This window comes from Pogona vitticeps, chromosome 4 (assembly GCF_051106095.1).
Source record: "Pogona vitticeps strain Pit_001003342236 chromosome 4, PviZW2.1, whole genome shotgun sequence".
NCBI lineage: Eukaryota > Metazoa > Chordata > Lepidosauria > Squamata > Agamidae > Pogona > Pogona vitticeps.
Window position 1 is genome coordinate 62,334,115 of NC_135786.1, and position 18,212 is coordinate 62,352,326.

The following is an 18,212-nucleotide window of genomic DNA, read 5'->3' on the forward strand; positions in this document are numbered from 1 at the left end:
GCAACCAGTTGCACAAAACAAGTTAGATGCCCTGACCTCTCATCATCTGCCTCAGGTCAGTGGGAAATCATCCAGTTTTATTATGTTAGTTGGAGACAGTGTGAGCACCTCTGGTTGCGGCTGTGCAACACTCTCTCCAGTGCTCTTCCCATTGGTATTAAAATCCCTTGCCTACTTGATTTTTCCCAACTGGAAAGACTGACAGGAGAGTGGCTGGTTGGTGCCACTGCATAAAAGTGCTCAGAGTGCAGATTTCCAGTTCTTTTTGTATTCCAGAAGAAAGGCCTACTGGGTGAGGGATGACCTTTTCCCTGGTTTGGCCCTACTGGGGCAGATACCTGACAACTGGATTTACTGATGCCTAGCAGCCATCACCAGATGCTGAATTATCCCCAAGTGAGGAATCTTGCCTTTCAACTTAACTGCAGGTCTATGTAGAAAAGGCCTTTCTCCATTCTAGCTGGTTATTTTAGTATGACAAGCTTAGTGTCTGTTCTGTCTTGTCTACACTGAGCTTAATTTTATAGCCAAATTTAAATAGGTGCTTCTGCAATCACAATTTGGCAACTGCCCCATCCTTTGCTGATTATTTAAAGGCAACGTGCAAACCATCCAAGAAGAGACTATGATATCAGCTGAAGTAATCCCACGTTGCATAGCATGCCACAGTTTAGGCAAGTTGTAAGAAATCCAACAAGGGCTATAACAGAATAGTGTCACAGGAGGAAAAGTTTAAATGATGACAACATCACTGAATTAAGATTGCAGAGATTGCACAGTTACTACTTTACCATTTCTAAAACAATGAAGCAGTAAATTGGAGTCGACTCTCCTTATATCTTAATTCAGTACCTTATCTGAAAGTATGCCACATTGCTTTACTATTCATTGAAATACTGACTCTGCTACTTCTTTATATCCCATTTTATCCCTGAAGAGGTTGTAGTAGAATAAATATCCAACTTTAACAATCAATTACCAAACAGGTCTGCAAACCCTGGAAATATACTACCGGAGGCTTCTTGAAACTATCAAAACATTTTTTTCTCAAAGAACATGCCACTGATATAACAGCATATCAGCACAACATCTAACAACATTTTTATTCAAAGAGGCCTTGCCTTTCCCCTCCAAAAAGAGACTGGAAACAGTTCATGAGTATCTCTGTAGCTGAACTTGCCTTAATTTTGGCCATGTTGCTGTCTGCTTCAGTTAGTATAGAGCTGAGTTGCGAGTCCCAATCCATGCTGTAGGCAGAAAGATGATTTTTACAATTCACTGGCTGCCACTTTGCCAGCCTGGGAGAAATCTCTGACTACCAAAAAATCACAGCAAGACAGAAGAGTGCCTGCAACAGTAGCGGGAAATATATATACACAGGGTAAACTAAGTCTAGTCACAGCAACGAGGAAGGAATAACAGAAGTTAAATGTGGAGTCACTCCTACATTAAATCTGTCTCCACCTTTTGCTCGACATAGCGGAGTTGTTCCCCCAAGCAGAAAATGCTCGTAAAGAGAATATATTACTTCACATATGTTACAGTAACTCTTGCATTGACTCGCACGCAACTTTTAATCACATGATGAGAACCACACTGGAAAATGCACACACTCAAACACTCAACGTTTCAGCAAATCTTTAACCCTCTCAATAAGAGGAACACAGAACCATCCCAACTTAAGGGTCTCCGACCACAACTAAGCACGGAGGTCTATTAGGATAATTAAGACTCTCACGCTATCCAGTAATAAAGCAAAGCTTTGAACCCCACTCAGCCTCTGCCGATGCTCATAATTCACACACAGAGTCACTGCCAAGGACCTCCGCCATTGCGGTTCTAGCTACACAGACAACAAGGCAGCAAACAAACGGAGCCCGAGGAAGGTTAAAAAAAAACCCACCCCAAACATACGCCGGCCGCGGCCGAACCCACACTCGTCTCTTCCACGGTAAAGATTCGAACACGCACCCCAGAGACCGCTAAAAGCCAGAGGACAGGTTCCGCCTTCCGCTCCACCGCGGAGGATTCTGGGGAGGAGAGTCCATCTGTCGTACTAATTAGCATGACCCGGAATGTCACTGGGACTACACGTTCCAGCAGGCATTTCGACATCGGGGGAAAAATATGCTTGGTTGGGGGAAGCCCTTCCCTTCTTGCCATGCGTCGACGCGCGGCCTTCCGTGGGCGGTTACACACAAGTGAAGCCAGAGCGCGATCCCTGCCAGAAGTCGCGGCGAAGAGTTTCTCGTGAGACACATGGCGTCTTACGGCCCCATCTAAGGAGAAACTACAGCTCCCACAGTGCTCAGCGATTCGGAACCATGGAAGTGCGTGTGGTGCAACTGGAGGACAAAATCCGAGACTACTTGGGGGACCTGGGGTTTGAAATTTATCCCTTTAAGGTACTGCATACGTGGTGAGCGGAAGAATCGGTGAAAACAAAGTAGAGAATAAGGAAAAAAGAAAGAGAGAGGAGCTTTTTTTTAAATGCCATGTGTCTAGTCTCCAATATGGTCATTGCCTTAAGGTGTTAAAATACAGTTGCATTGTTGCAGTTTGAGCTACCTGTGACCCTAATGCCTTCCCACGTGCATGTATTACGGTTTGTTTATGATGCTGATTCATATGCAGATACCGCATGGAGCTGTGGTGTCCTTACGCTTCCTTGTACTGTGACACTTCTCCATATGGCTATACAGTATTGCTTTTCTCTGGCGTCACTGCTGCATTTCTCTGTATCACATTGCTTGGAAAGTCGAATGGGCGGTTGGTAAGAGTTCCTGTATCATTTGACATGTTATTTATACTACGTTGTTGCTTGATTTCAAACTGGACCATTGGTTGCAATATTCTACCCTCACATCCCAGTCCAGACCCTCTCAAGGAGGCACAGTGGAGGCTGAATTCCCAACTTCTGAATTCCCAACTGCAGCCAGAGATGTAACCCAATGAGTTATCCAATAGTTCTCATGTGTATTAAACAGGAGTGCAAGGTTCTAGCACACCCTTTAGAGTTCTCTTGTGAAAGCACAATGACATCAACACTGAAACATCATTTTGCTGCATTGTAATTTTGTTCTTTGGGGATCTTTAGGCTCTAGAGAAAAGGTGCCTAAGGGGGGACATGATTGAGACATATAAAATTATTCAGGGGATGGATAAAGTGGAGAGAGGAAAGCTCTTTTTCCCCTCATGCAATACCAGAACCAGCAGACATCCACTCAAAATGAGTGTTGGGGGAGTGAGAACACAAGAAAAAAACATTTCTTTACCCAGCATGTTGTTAGTTTGTGGAACTCCTTGCCACAGGATGTGGTGATGGCATCTGGCTTAGGTAAAGGTTCCCCTTGACATTTTTTGTCCAGTCGTGTTCGACCCTAGGGGGCGGTGCTCATCCCCGTTTCCAAGCCATAGAGCCAGCATTTATCCAACGACAATCTTCCGTGGTCACATGGCCAGTGCGACTTAGGCACGGAACACTGTTACCTTCCCACCGAGGTGGTCCCTATTTATCTGCATGCTTTCGAACCGCTAGGTTGGCGGGAGCTGGGACAAGCAACAGGCGCTCACTCCATTGCGTGGATTCCATCTTACGAATGCTTGGTCTTCTGACCCTGCAGCACAGGCTTCTGCGGTTTAGCCCGCAGCGCCACCACGTCCCATATCTGGCTTAGATGCCTATAAAAGGGGATTGGACAGATTGCTGGAGGAAGTCCATTGCAGGTCACAAGCCATAATGTGGATATATAATCTCCAGTCTTAAAAGGAAGGTACCTTAAAATGCCAAATGCAGGAGAGGGGTATCAGGAGACAGGTATCTAGTTGTCTTGTGTGCTCCCAAAGGCATCCTGTGAGACACAGGAAGCTCGAGCAGATGGGCCCTTGGCCTGATCCGGCAGGGTTCTTATGTTCTGGGGTGAGGCATCATGCAAAAAAAATAACTTATATTTGTTTTCTCAGCATATTACAGGATGACACCTAAGCAGATTGATAGCATATGACCTGATATAAGGGTACAGTGTTTCTTGACCATATTCAGCTTGCAATCAAATGAGTCTATCTTTCTTAAAATATTTATGAAGACAGGCTTTGAAGTGTTTTCTTATCTTTCATTCTGCTTGAAACCTGAGATTGGATTGCTTGTGTTTTCACCTACGTTATCCAATTCATTATTTTTCTGGTTGTTGTTGTTGTTGTTGTTACGTTACGTTACGTTACGTTACGTTACGTTACTTTATTTATTTATTTATTTATTTATTTATTTATTTATTTATTTATTTATTTATTTATTTATTTAGCTTCTCTCTAATCCATAATATTGCTTGTCATTTGTGAGTACTGTTTTGGGGGCTATGTGCAAGAGCATAAGATATTTATTAATTCAGTGCCTGAACAAATGAGGAGGGATCAGTTGCCTTTTAACCTATGTTGAAACCTTTTTGTTGTGGACAAAAGCTTTTTTTTAACAAGAAAAAATGCCCCATCTCTTGTCCTGTGGGTTGGTTCTCAGAATAACATATTCTGTCTCTGTGTGTTATGTGTAGTCAAGCTGGAACTGACTTATAAAGACCTCTGATAGGGCTTTCAGGTCAAATGAGATATTTAAGCAGTGGTTTTACCAGTTCCACCATCTAAGTCTCCTAAACCCTAGCCCATGACTCTGTTTGCTACACCATGCTGGTTGTTAACATTCTGTTACCTCAGAATGTAAAGTAGACCCATGAAGAGAAAAATTATATATCTGGAGCATAGGAAGACAGTATGATGAAGTACATATAAACAAGATTAGCCAACAGAAAGGAAAGAATCAAGGGAAACAATATAAAAAGAATTGTGTAAAGCCATCAAAATTACAGCCTAAGCTGGATATCCAAAGTGGAGTAAAACTAGAAATGTGGTCAGTAATATAGATAAGTACAGAGATGAATGATACAGCCAAGTTCATTTGACTTGGAAGTTAAAAATTAACACTGAACAGATAGAAACACTAGCACAGAAGTGAAGCATGTCTCACTTGTGACTTAAATATTAACCAAGATAAAGGGGGAGGTAAAATAAACTTGTTTAATACTAGCACAAGTATTCCCAAATAACCCTTCCATGTCTTCAGTGCTGCCTGGAGTCCGTTCTGCGATGGATGCAGGAGAATGGACTGAGGCTGAACCTAGGGGGTGGGGCTTTCTACTTTAAATGAGGGTGTCCCAGGACCCTGGGCCCTTTTCCCTAGGAATCTGGGTTGAGACTGAAGGCCAGGTATGCTTGCATGGACATTCTGCTGAATTGTGTGTGTGTGTTATTTGTGTGTGTGTGTTTTGCTGGGCCTTCTTTTGGTCTCCCCCACCGCATGACCTGGGGGGTGGGGCTTTCTGCTTTAAATGAGGGAGGAAATTCTCTGATTCTATCTCTTACCCTAATATGGTAAATCGGAAAGCCAATTAGAATTCCATTCACCTGGGAGGCAGAAAGTTTTAAGGGTCGGATCATACTTCTGCACTATTAGAGAGCAGGCTGGGTAGGCAGGGCTCGTCAGCCATGGAAGGCAGCCCATCTAGGAGAAGGAAAACTCTGATTTCAAACTTCCACTGCCCTTTGGCTATATCCACTCATGGAAAAGGCTTCAGGAGTTAATCTAGAGCAAAATCTGGAGCTGGAGTCCTGAAGGCAGTTCGTGTCGTTCTGCCAACTCCTGCGATGTTGCTGGAACCAGTTGTATTGGCTCTTGCCTTTCCATTGGACCATTTCAGCAATGTGGAGAAGGGGGATCTGCTGCTTGGGTAACAGCCTATCCTACATATTACTTTACCCAGGCTTCATGCGAGACAGAGAGAAATGTAGCTGACATTTTGACAAAACTCCTGAATATACAAAAACACATGGAATAACCAAAGAATTGTGTGTATGCTCTGCTCAGGTGTAAATTAGGAGGGGTGTCAAGGAAAATTTCCAGGCCTGAGCAGAACAAGGTGTATTAATGAGTAGCCATGATGAACAAGTGTGTAGTAATGCTGAGTCATGATTCATGAGTGCTGACTCATGCATGATGCATTGTCTAATGTGATTGGCCACAGGCAGACGTGCATAAGTATATGTGTGAACCTGTATAGTAGATGTATCTTCCTGCTTTGTGATGAATGCTGCCTGTTATGCTGTCAGACTGAACTTCTGTATATATCCTGTAAATACACGGTTGGTGTTGGGAGAAGCTGCCTGCTTGTGTGTGATTTATTTGGACTTCCTGGACTGGACATTACTCTGCTGATTCTACTGATTTCCGCGATTTTGCGCTAACAATTTTGCTCGCTGAAGTTACACTTTTAACAAATCAAGTTTTGAAAGCCATATGTTGACTTATACTGTAGGATGTTTTGTTGTTGACATTTTCTTTTGCTTTCTCAGTCTCAGAAAAAGGATTGCCTAACATAACAACTATTTTCAATCAATCAATCAATCAGACCTTTATTGGCATAGACAAGACAACGTATAAAAGGAAAGTTAAAAGAGGAGTACAGTTTGCTGGTCTTTGTTACACAGGATTGTAACATAGTGTAGAAAGGATGCTACACTCGCAGATACATCCTGTAAAGAGTCACTCAACATAAAATAAACTTTGTCGGCTTCAGAGAGGCCTGATTTGTTTTTTAAAATTGGTTCTAAAAATTGGATACGAAGGGCAGTATACTTGGGACACCCTAATAGGATATGGGAAATTGAATCGATACAGTTTTGTTTGCATGAACAAAGCCTATCTGCGTGGGGGGTCCTTAAAAATCTGCCCGTCAGGACTGCAGATGGCATCACATTAAACCGGGCCAATGAGAACGCCCTCCGGTGCTGGGGGTTACTTAGTGCAGAGAGGTATGAAGCTATATGTCCAAATTTGCAAGGAAGAGACAATTTCACTGGTGAACAAGTCTTGTTAGCCGCATTGTAAAGGTTTTGTTGCTCAATGTCCAGGACTCTTCGTTTAATTATTTGAAACGTTTCAGAGGCAGACAGCATATAGAAGGAGTCCAAGCATAGACCCAAAGCACTAATTTTTTTTCTCGATGATGGCAAGCCAGTTGGAAGAGGACGAATCTTGAAGTAGTTGAAAAATGAGACTATTTGGATCAGGGTCGTTGTGAATTCTCAGCCAGTATTTGAAGGTAATCAACCAGGCTCTAGATTCGATTGAAGTCTGTCCGGTTTCCAGGCAAAGAGCAGCGTATGGGACGCAATTAGGCAGCCCTAATATTTTGCGAAGAAATTTTGACTGGATACACTCAATAGAATGGTCGAATGAGCTGATCCATATAGGGCAGCCATATAGAATTTGGGCCTGAACTTTAGCGTTAAAAACCTTTATGGCTGCAGGGATGAATTGGTTGCCAGTATTGTAGAAAAACCGGGAGACTGCAAGGGTGCTGGAAGTGGCTAGATTTGTAACAGAATTACGGTGTTGTGTCCAAAATAAGTTATATTGAAAGTTGATACCAAGGTATTTGAAATGCTTAACCTGTTCTATTGTGTTTCCATTGATTACCCATTTTAAGGGTCGCCAGGATTTGGAGAAAACAAGAATTTTTGATTTTTCGCAGTTTAGTAGAAGCTTGTTTTGGTTAAGATATTCGAGGCACCTAGTGAGTAGGCGTTTCAAACCCACACGGGTGCGGGAAATTAGAACGGCATCATCCGCGTAGAGGAGCAGAGGGACTTGTAGGGAGCCGATTTTAGGAGAGTGAGCATCTATTTCAGCCAGGAAAGGGGCCATATCGTTGAGAAACAGGTTAAATAAAGCGGGCGCTAGGATGCAGCCCTGTTTAACGCCTTTATTAACCGGGATCTTTAATGTTAGTTTTCCAGCGGGGGAACACTTGACTTGGCAAGTTGTAGAAGTATGCAATCTTTTGATGAGGAAGAGCAGCCTTTGGTCAATGTTCAGATTGTATAGTTTGGACCAGAGGAGATCTCTGTCAATAGAATCAAAGGCTCCCTTCAGATCCAGGAAAGCAGTGTAGAGTTTACAATTGGGCTTCTGTGAATATTTGTTGGCCAGATGATAGAGAACTAGACAGTGGTCTGTAGTTGACTTCCCTTTAGTGAACCCAATTTGTTCAGGCCCAAGGATTTTGGACTGTGCCATCCAGGAGGCAAGTTTGGCCATTAGGTGCTTTGCATAGAGTTTCCCGATGATGGACAAGAGACTAATTGGCCTATAGTTGGAGGGGAGTGAGCGGTCTCCCTTCTTGAAGATGGGAGTTATAATGGCATTCGTCCATGCTTCTGGCATTAAGCCAGTTTGGTCAGCCATTGAAAAGGTGGAAGCAAGAAGGGGGGCCCAGAAGTCCGAGTCATGCTTTAGCATTTCAGCTGAGATGACATCGGGGCCAGGGGCTTTTCCATTTTTGAGTTGGGAAATTAACTCACGGACTTCGTCTGGTGTGGTCAAGGGCCAGTTGGGTAAGGCGGTCAATGGGGGATCTAAAAAGTTTGGAACATCAGTTTGTCTTTCAAAGAACAAGGCTGAGAAGTGTCGAAGCCACTCCAGTGATGAAACTGTGGAAGCCTCTGGATCAGCTTTATGAGAAGACCCAGATACTATAGACCAGAAAAGTTTAGGTTTATTATAAATTGTGGCTTGATATAACTGTTCCCACTGGGAAAATGAAAGGTCTTCTTTCTTTTTCTGGATAAGTTGTTGGAGTTGTTTTTTGAGGTCAAAGTATCTTAGAAGTAGAGATCTGTCATTGGAGTCCCGGTATTGGCGGTAAGTGTCACGGGTGAGACGTTTCAGTTCACGGCACCCCTTGTCTATCCAGGGAGAACTATAAGGCGTTCTTAGGTTCCTTTGAGATCTTGGACTCTGGATCAAGGAATCAACTATGTGGAGAAGTATAGCCTCGTATCTTTTAATAAATTCGGGGGGGTCGTCAGATGAAGTACAGTGTAGCCGAAGTTCTAGCATGGTGTGGGATTTGATTAGGTTAGAAAATATTTGGATTGAGGCCTCGTTCCAATGGATTTTGCATAGGGCCTCGGTAGATTCAGCAGGGAATTGTTTGGCTAAAAGAGAGCTAGGCTGGTAATGAAGCTTAATTTTCATTGTTAAAGGGACGTGGTCGCTATCTGTACGGTCGCCCACTGCAAAGTCATAAACGTATGGCAGAAAAGAAGAAGAGATCACTATATAGTCGATTACGCTGCAGCCTCTGGGTGACAGGAAAGTGAAATCACCGGAATTGGCGAAGTTTGTTGACCCATTAAGCCATATTCTGTTAAACTGAAAACAGAATTTTGTTAAGCAAATACCAGCACGGTTTAGTAGTTTGTCTTTTGAATGTCGGCTTTGTGAGTAAGGAGGTGGTAAAAAGGTGTCGTGGTCAACATCAAGAGCCTTGTGGAACAACAAGGCATCGTTACCAACCCTTGCATTGAAGTCTCCTGCCAGAATAATTTCTGAGGAGGGAAATTTTCTTTCCAGGTCCTCCATAAGAGAAGTTAAGTGTGACCAATGGTGATGAAGAGAGGCAGAATTGGGAGATGGAGGGATATATATATTAAGTATGATTAGCGTTGTTTTAGCAATGGTGAGTTTTATGGCTTGAATTGAACAAGGAAAGTCCGACAGTAGATTGACAGCTTCAGAAATTAAATGCGAGGCCACCAGACTTGCTAGACCGGCTTGTGGGCGGCCTCTGTTGTTAGTTTTTAGGGCTGGAGAACAATAAGAGTTGAACCCTTCGACGTTGATTTGCGTTAACGCCCAGGTTTCTTGGAAGAGCACGACATCGAAGGATCGAAGGTAGTTCAGGAAGTCTTTGTCCTTGGACTTACTCCTCCATCCTGAGAGGTTCCAAGAGATTAGCTTGATAGGTGAAGTGGAGGAGGAGTATGAAAGGGGGTTGACCAGTCAATCAGATTCAGTAAGTAGGTCTAGAAGGTTGTTGGACTGGGATGGGGCGCAACCATTAGCAATCACCTCAAGGTCGGAATTGTGACCCACGAGAAAACTAGTAGAGTCTCTGGTTTGATGCAGAGCAACATTAGAATCCGTTGTCAGAGGGCTCACTGTAGTTCTGCTGGGTTCGCTAGGAGGGACTGCAATGGGATCGGCGTTAGAAATTGTAAGACACATATGTTGGGGCGGAGCCTGAGTATTCGTTACAATGGCTGCATCAGCCCCAACAGACTCAAGCTGCAGGAGTGAGTCTTTTGAGGTAGGTTTAGAGGCTGGGAGATTTGCCTTTCCTGAGCTTGGGTCAAAACTTGCAGAGTTTTGAAGGGAGTTTGTCAGGCTAAAATCAGATGTCCTAGCTTGATCCATTACTGAAATGATCTCTGCTTCCGGCTGAGGTTTGTTATGAGAGTTCGTTAAGAGGTCAAAAAAATCATCGTGGCCAGGTGGTAGAACAGCTGTAGGGGCAGCCCTTCGATCGTCTTGGTGTCTAGGGTCAGCCACTTGATCTTGCTCAGTTCCCAGGAAATTCTCGATCTCCATCAGGAACTCCTGGGGGTTTACTGGGCCAATATTCCGTAGCGTATCAGAGTTTCCTTGCATGCCTCTTTTGAGCGAGGAGCCTCTGATGTTGTTTAAGGATTTCTCTAGGCTGAGAGTCAAACTCTGTAGGGCAGACTGCTCTTTTTCAGTGAGGATGTGACTGTGGGGATTCACCTGTTTAGTTTGTGAGTTAATTGCAGAAGGCTTATCGGAAGTCTGGGAAGCTGGCCAAGAGATATTTTGAGCAGCTCGGGAAAAAGGGAGGCTTACCAAGGATTTTTTTTCCCCTGTAAGCAGGGGTTTTAACCCTGTGGTTGCAAAGACTCTTTTAGTTCTTATTTGAAAATTTTCTAGAAACCTCCCCATGCGCAAGAGCATTAAAGGTAGTGTATTTGTAAAGAAGGTGAGGTGGATTCTTTCTGAGTTAGGAGATCCAGGAAGCCATTCTATTTTGTCCAGATCTACTTGGCTGATCTCTGTACGAAGAAGTTTGCTTAAGGAAATGAGAGCACATCGTTTGTTAAGCCATTTGTCCTTGTTAACAAATGCATTTTGAATTTCAAGGACTATTTGATTGGATTGGAAACGTTGCGAGCAAGCAGAAAAGTAGCTCGGAGTTTCAAGTTTTAATTTATGTTCTTCATTCCCTTTGTCGGGTGAGTCAGCCGGAAAAGGCTTCTCTCTGTTTCGACTGATGCATGGATCTAAACAGTGAAGAATTCCAGAAGCATTTTGCGGGACACTTTGCTTCATTTTCTTCTGGAGAGTTTCAATTTGGGATGATATTTCTTTAAGCCGGTGAAAAATAGACATAACTGTCCTGCCAGAGATAATGCTGTGTTCTCCTAAGAGAGACAGGAATTGTTCATAGTTTACTTCGGCATTCTTACACAGCGTTTGATGGGTTTGTTTAGGGTTTCCCACCGAAGCTGCGATTGTTGGGAGGGAGTGTTTGGTGAAGAGCTGGCCGTTTTCAGAAGAAGGGAGGTTAGCTAAGGTTGAGCAAGTATCACTCTCTTCCCCTTTATCATTCACCATCAAGGCAGAGTTTTTAGAAGCAGAGTGGTTGTTAAAATCACTTACTGGAAGTAGTTCGGTCCATTGGTCCAGCTTCTGTTGTTTTGGAGCCTTGCTAGGAGAACCACTGGAGGGACGCTGTCTTTTCTTTTTCTTGCCCATAGAAATGCAGTAATTTTATTTATAGTAGCTTCAGCCACAAACAAACGAATAAATAAATTCAGTGCTGATTCTGCTCAGATTGCAAACTCACATAAGACCTGGAGATGGCTTATTTCTGGCGAACACCTAGGCAGCTGCTTCCATGATCCTCTAACAACTCCACTCAACAACTATTTTACTATTTTCCTCCCTCTTCAGAGAATCCAACAATCAAAACAATGATATGGTCCTTCAGATAGTCCTTCAGATAGTCTATCAAACAATGATATTGGATCCTTCAGATCCAAGCCATATAGAACATTATATAGATCATAGCCAACAATATGAATTGGACCTAGAAAAGGACTGGTGGCCAGTGGAGCTGCCAGATCCTTCATCTGTGAATGAGATACTTCTGCCATACTATCTTATCACTAGATCTATTCGCAAACAAGCTGCTTGTTTTGGAAAGCAGTGAACTGCTTTAAAAACAGCTGGTACTTTTACCTTACTTTCACTTTTATGCTCTTTAAAAGCTTTTCTCCTGCACCCCACGGTCATTTTACTACAGTATAAACTGAAAAGATTTCAAACCTTTTCAGAGCTGTTGTAACAGAGATATTATATGCTCTCTCTAATTGGCTGTGGTCAGGTGAAATTGAAGTTTCCAAACTGTCTTCAAAGAAAGCCCCATGTAGAGCATGTTGCAATACTCCAGAGGGATGTAACTAAGCATGTTTCACCATAACTAAATCCAATATCTCCAGGAACGGGCACAGCTAGTTGGCACACTGGTCACCACTGACACTTGAGTATTAAAGCTGAGAAATGAGTCTAGGAGTGCACCCAAGCTGAAAGTCTGAGTTGTCAGGGTCAGTGCAACTCTATTTAGCACAGGTTGAATCCCTTTTCCCTGACCTGCTTTTGGTCAGGGAAAAGGGATCAGGAGCACCTCTGCCATGTCTTTAAGTTTCATCACAGTGGGCTTTAAGTGGTCAGCATTTTGTGGCTGAACATGTAATAAGTCATTTGCAAGCTGCTTTGAGTCCCTCTACAAGGCAAAAGATAAGATATAAATTTAATAAATAAATACTATCTTTAAACATGTAGACCTACATGTTTAAATATAGTATTTATTTATTTATTAAATATTATTAAATAAAGAAGCATAATAAATCATAAATATTTATTAAATAAAGAAGCCGTTATAACACATGTAGACCTACATGTGTTATAAGCCATTAGAAGAATTGTGATACAGGATATATATTCTCTCACTTGGATTGCCTTTGTATCTACCATGTCATCCGCTTGCAGCCGCGCTCAGCACAATTGTTTGCTTCAATGCTTGGGCCAACTGGGTGATGCCCTGGCACCTCCTTCTCTATGGCTGTCCCTACTGGTAAATTCCACAGTTCATCTCAGCAGTAGTAAATGGGAACCAGCCCCTCTGCTATCACAGAAGCTCAATTGACTGCAGGATGAAAATAAAGCTCCTGAAACCTCCTAAGTAGCAGGTGAAGCCCTGGGCTCCCCTAGTTCAGGGCACAAACATTAGACCAGCTGGGATGAATAAGAACAGGGGTGTTGGAAGTTAACCCCCATTGAAAGAGAAACAACAGCTGCTGCAAAGTGAGAGCTTTTATTGAACAGCATTAGAGCTGGAGTGAGTTGTGCAGTGAGAACAAATGGATAGGATGGCCAGCCATAGTGTCTGATGTGTCTTTGAAAGCAGTAGACAGCAGAAGAACAGGTGGATATTTACCTAACTCTATGGCTTCACACTTGTTTTTATAGCTGCCTGTTAAGAGGCTTTAAAAAACAGAGCAAGAGAGTAGATAGAACCAGAAGGCTGGCAAACCCATAGACAAGCAGCTGAAATTGGACTAGCCAGTGTTTCATCTCATTGTAGGCATTTCTTGTGGTCTGCATTTTACTGTGGGTGAGGAATGCCCATGTGCCTGTCATGAAAGCCAGGACAAATATAGGGATAGCAGTGATTAAATGTTCAGTGGGCATAGCATATGATCTTTGGACCTCAATGAATTTCAGGTGTTTGGGAGTCAGTGATTTGAGAGACAGTATTGCTAGCTATCACTCAATAAAGTGAATGGTTTCATTCAGGGATTAGGAGTTCAGTTCCCCACTGTGCCTTGAAGGAGAGTGTAGCCTGGGCAAACTCCACAGTGCTCGAGTGCCCTCAGAGGCAAATGGTAAACTATTATCTAGAAAAGCTTGAGAAGGATGCCATAAGTCATAACTGACTTGATCGCATATAATGAAATTACTGCAACCTTGATGCTTTTCCAGTGGCCTTGCACATAATGTTAGGGGACAAAGTATAAAGGCACCCTAGATGTTTTGGACATCAACTCCCAGAATCCCCAGCCTATAATGCTAATGATAAAGGACTATGGGAGTTGTAGTCCAAAAAATCTGGCATGTCAAACATTTGCCATCCCTAGATAGTCACTGAAATGAAACTTACCTTCTTTCCCTATGGGGACTTATAGTGGAGTTCAAGATGGAGTAGCTGTTTATTTTGTTCCATGTGTCCAGCTGTGATCTTGCAAGGGAAATAGGTCAGAAGCATTTGATCAGCATTAGTAGTAGTTGGAGAGCTTTTCAGTTAGGGGCCCACACTACACAGTGTGTGCTTATTCTTAGAATGTGGAATGTTGGGTATAAAAACAAGTTAAACTTTGAAATGGGGAAGTTAACTCATTGCTTGTTGTGGGTTTTTCGGGCTCTTTGGCTGTGTTCTGAAGATTGTTTTTCCTAACGTTTTACCAGCCTCTGTGGCCGGCATCTTCAGAGGACAGCACTTCAGAGGACAGCACAGAGGACAGAGTTCTGTCCTCTGGAGATGCCAGCCACAGAGACTGGCAGAACATTAGGAAGAACAACCTTCAGAACACGGCCAAAGAGCCTGAAAAACCCACAACAACCATTAGATCCCGGCCGTGAAAGCCTTCGCAAATACATTTAACTCATTGCCATTAACACTTAAATGCAGAAGTTTTAAACTAATTAAATTAACAATTATTTAATGCACTAATTGAAAGAGTTTGCATACTATTCGCAGTGGATATGTCTTATTTCCAAATACACCCCAAGGTAAAGAGGCCTGTGTTTTCTGTGCATAACCCAATACAGTGGCCCTACAAATATACAGTACAGTATTTGGACTATGACACCCAGAAGCTGTAGTTAGCACAAGCAAGAATCTAGTATACTTGTTAAGATATTTGCACATTGTAGTTTCAAGACTATTAGGAATTCCAAGGTTGGAAACAATTATTCTCTGAAATGATGGTTCATCACATCCAATTTACATTTCTCTATCATAACACTATTAGAACCAGCAAGTCGTTCAGAGCCTTGCTTACCAACCCAGGTGACCAATTGTGTTATGGTGACCAGTTCCTGTAGGGCAACTGGGGGAAAATACTGGAGCAAACCACCATGCAGAAACCTGTGGTGTGATTTTTAGGGCTCCTCCCCTAAAGTTCTCTGTACTCTTGGAAAGAAGGCCAGGTCTACGCTAGAAGGTGGGCAGACCTCACTAAACTGGTGGCTGCAAATTGGCCAGTGTGAAAATTACACCAAAAAGGAAAAAAAAAACCAAACAAAAACACTTTATTTGTGCACATAGGGCTCTTTTTCTTTTATAAATGTAAAAGAACTCATCTGGATTAGCGCACCACCTACATAGGTGTCCCTTACTGCTCCAGTGGCCGCATATAAGCCATTTCTTTTTCATTTTTTTAAAATGTCTCTTTCATTCAGAAAGACAAATTTGCAGCTGCCTCTAGATTAGCCAAAGAGAACTGGATTCAACATGCAGAATTTCAGCTGCCTGTGTTTGCAAGTTTAACAGTAGAACTCTGCAGCGTCTGCAATAAGAAATACAGCCTCGATTAACACAAATAGAGACTTTGTTTTTCATTTTTTATGTTCCTTAATCAGTCATTTCATTTTGAACAGTGTCATTGTTTGGCTACCTGGTATGAATTTTAGTTTTGAAAAGAACATACTGGTTCCTTTCTCTTTGAGGAGGAGAGTGTGAATTGAAATGTGCCTTCTGGAAGGAATGTTAAGTGACATTTTAATGAATAACATTGTAGGTAACATTACATTTTAAACATTAATTTTAAGGATTATATTTGAAAGCCTCTTTCTGCCATTGACCCAAGGTAGATAATTTAATGTTTTTAAAATTAATTTAGACAAAAATAAACAAAAATTAAACAAAAACACATACCTACCAAACTTAATAACACAAAATCATATAAACAATACTTTTACACACAACCTGCTCCCCCTCATTGGGACCATTTGGAGATACAACCTTTTTTCCTTTATTTACAGAGTCTCCTTCCCCCTTCCAAAACAGCATTAATTCTTACGAAGGTGTACTACTCTTCCCCTTTATTAATACAAAAAAATAATGTTAATTAGCTAATTACAAAGCATAATTTCCAAGTTCTGCTTATTCTGTTCCCTCTGTGTGGGAGATACTGCTAATGGAGAAAGGAACGGATAAGTAATATCAATATATCAGGAGTGGACAATTTTGGCTTTCTAGATGTGGCTGGACTGCAGCTCTCATCAGGCCTATTCAGCATATCCACTGGCGATGGACTGTGTGAAATACAAAAAAATCTGGAGCCCCACAGTTGCCCATTTTGGTAATATACAGTTTTGACAGATTGCAAAGGACAGGGGAAAGAGAATCAGGGGATAAATTTGAATCAGTAATAGATTTCCATTTTCTTTATTTACCTGCAAAGGATACTTTGTCTTTGCCTCCACAGTTGAAAGATCCTGTTGATTTTTATGTGCATGGAATGCTGCAGCCGAGTCTCTGTAAGTGTTCTAAAAAGAGAAGAGTTAGCAATCAGCTCTTTCTTCGTGTGTGCTGGGCATGTGGAGGGTTTGTTTGTGTCCAAAGTGCCTCTTTTTTGTGATATATGTTGCTTTTCCTGTAGTCTCAATCCCATAATGGTTTGCTGTAAGCATGCTCAGCATTAGACCAGACAAGCAGAGCCCCATGCTATCCATGCATCATTTGAGTTCTGTCTCCCTAGCAGGGGTTTATATACAGTTGTGGGTGTGTTGGGTTTAGTCCCAACCTAGTCAGAATCCTATGCTCTGAGATAACAGTGTGTACAGAGCAGAGAGAAGTGAGTGACTGTCTTCGGCAGGGCTGGGCCTGAGACAAAGGATGAAATGGCTCCTGCCCCATTCCATACACAGACGCGACTATCTCATTTGGTAGTTGAATCCCAGTTCAATACTGGCAGTGGGGTTAACTTCTGCACAACATCCAAGGGCAGCAGGCTAAATTATAAGTGCAGAAGAGGGCATGTGGCACTCATAAATCTGTCCTCAACAAGAGGGGAATGGTCAGGAGATTGCCACCACTATCCCATAGCACTTGATGCCTGAGGCAGTGGTTGCCTCACTCTCCCTAATAGTGGGTCTAGCTCCGGGTTTTGATTCCCAATTGACCACAATGATAGAATTTGGATTTTGCTCACCCCTTCCACTGACATCATTTCAGTGGTATATGAACAAGAAGTGGGCTGAAGCAGTTGAAGATTCAGGCTAAGGCCATTGTACTCTCAGCAACCCTGTATAGTACCTGCCCTTTTTTTGGACCTGCATTGCCACAATGTTCTGCCACCATATCCCTAATACTTTGCTGCTGTGGGATCAGATTTCAAAGCTATGCTGGTATAGATGCCTCAAACTAGATCTGAACCTTTTCAGCCAGCATCATTTAAACATAGTTTTGTTGTCTAACTATAGATTAGGTTCAGGAAAATTTAAACAACAAGCAAGCAAGGTGCTATATAGCAAGTTTACTTCAGTTTTAAAAAAGATTCACTTTCGCAGTGGAATGTCCTCTTGTCTTTTAGGGGAACATGTCAGAAACCACGTGTATTTGGCTACATTGTTCCCAGCAGGAGAAATATCTGTGCTTTTTATAATTAAATGACCCCAGTGTCATGCCTCATCTCTTTCACTCAGAGTTGTTTGTCATCTACTTTAATTCATAACTTTCTAATTTTACCATGAATGAAACTACAGAGTGCACCATAACTAAAGTTTATGCAGCATTGCTGTTCATTGTTTCCCCCCACACCTCATTAAAGTATTATAATTGCATACGCATGAATTTGCTACCATAGCTAAGTGTTCACTCTTCATGCACATTATTGTGAGCTGTTTTACTGGTCACAGTAAATGCTAAGAATAACACATCTAAAAATTTGTTCTTATCTCTGTCATCATATAGTTGCTCCTAGAGAAAAAAATCCTTCCAGGTACCTTCATAATAATCAGATATTTGACAGCAGCTGATGTAGAAATCTTGCAGAAATGCAAATTTCCTTGAAACATTGATGCAAAAAATATTTTAGCTATCCAGAGCTGTTGGGTTGGCACCATGAAATAAAAGTAAACCTCCAAGAACCCTTTGAAAAGAGAATGCTTTCTGGATTTCAAAGGCAACCTTTTGCTGATATTATTATTGTTTTTCACAATATAAATTAGTTTGTGAGGAAAG

General features: G+C 42.2%; 2 protein-coding genes across 8 annotated transcripts in view; one reads left to right on the plus strand and one right to left on the minus strand.

Annotated features, from left to right (window-relative positions):
* LOC110073757 (uncharacterized) overlaps window positions 1–2,130 on the minus strand; it is a 16,583-nt gene extending 14,453 nt beyond the window's left edge. The window contains exons 1-2 of one of the 6 annotated variants that reach the window (XM_020783309.3): window positions 1,904–2,130; window positions 1,181–1,247 (exon numbers count right to left, since the gene is read on the minus strand). In XM_020783309.3, coding sequence (XP_020638968.2) covers window positions 1,181–1,247; window positions 1,904–2,115 — 279 coding nt within the window. In that variant the 5' untranslated portion in view covers window positions 2,116–2,130. Of the gene's footprint in view, window positions 1–1,180; window positions 1,349–1,903 lie in introns of all 6 variants that reach the window. The other 5 variants (XM_020783307.3, XM_078392840.1, XM_072997555.2 and 2 more) reach the window with 5 other exon arrangements.
* MMACHC (metabolism of cobalamin associated C) overlaps window positions 2,131–18,212 on the plus strand; it is a 26,316-nt gene continuing 10,234 nt past the window's right edge. Inside the window, exon 1 of one of the 2 annotated variants that reach the window (XM_020783312.3) lies at window positions 2,131–2,405. In XM_020783312.3, the coding sequence (XP_020638971.2) occupies window positions 2,325–2,405 (81 nt within the window). In that variant the 5' untranslated portion in view covers window positions 2,131–2,324. Of the gene's footprint in view, window positions 2,406–4,262; window positions 5,257–18,212 lie in introns of those variants that run through there. The other variant, XM_072997557.2, reaches the window with a different exon arrangement.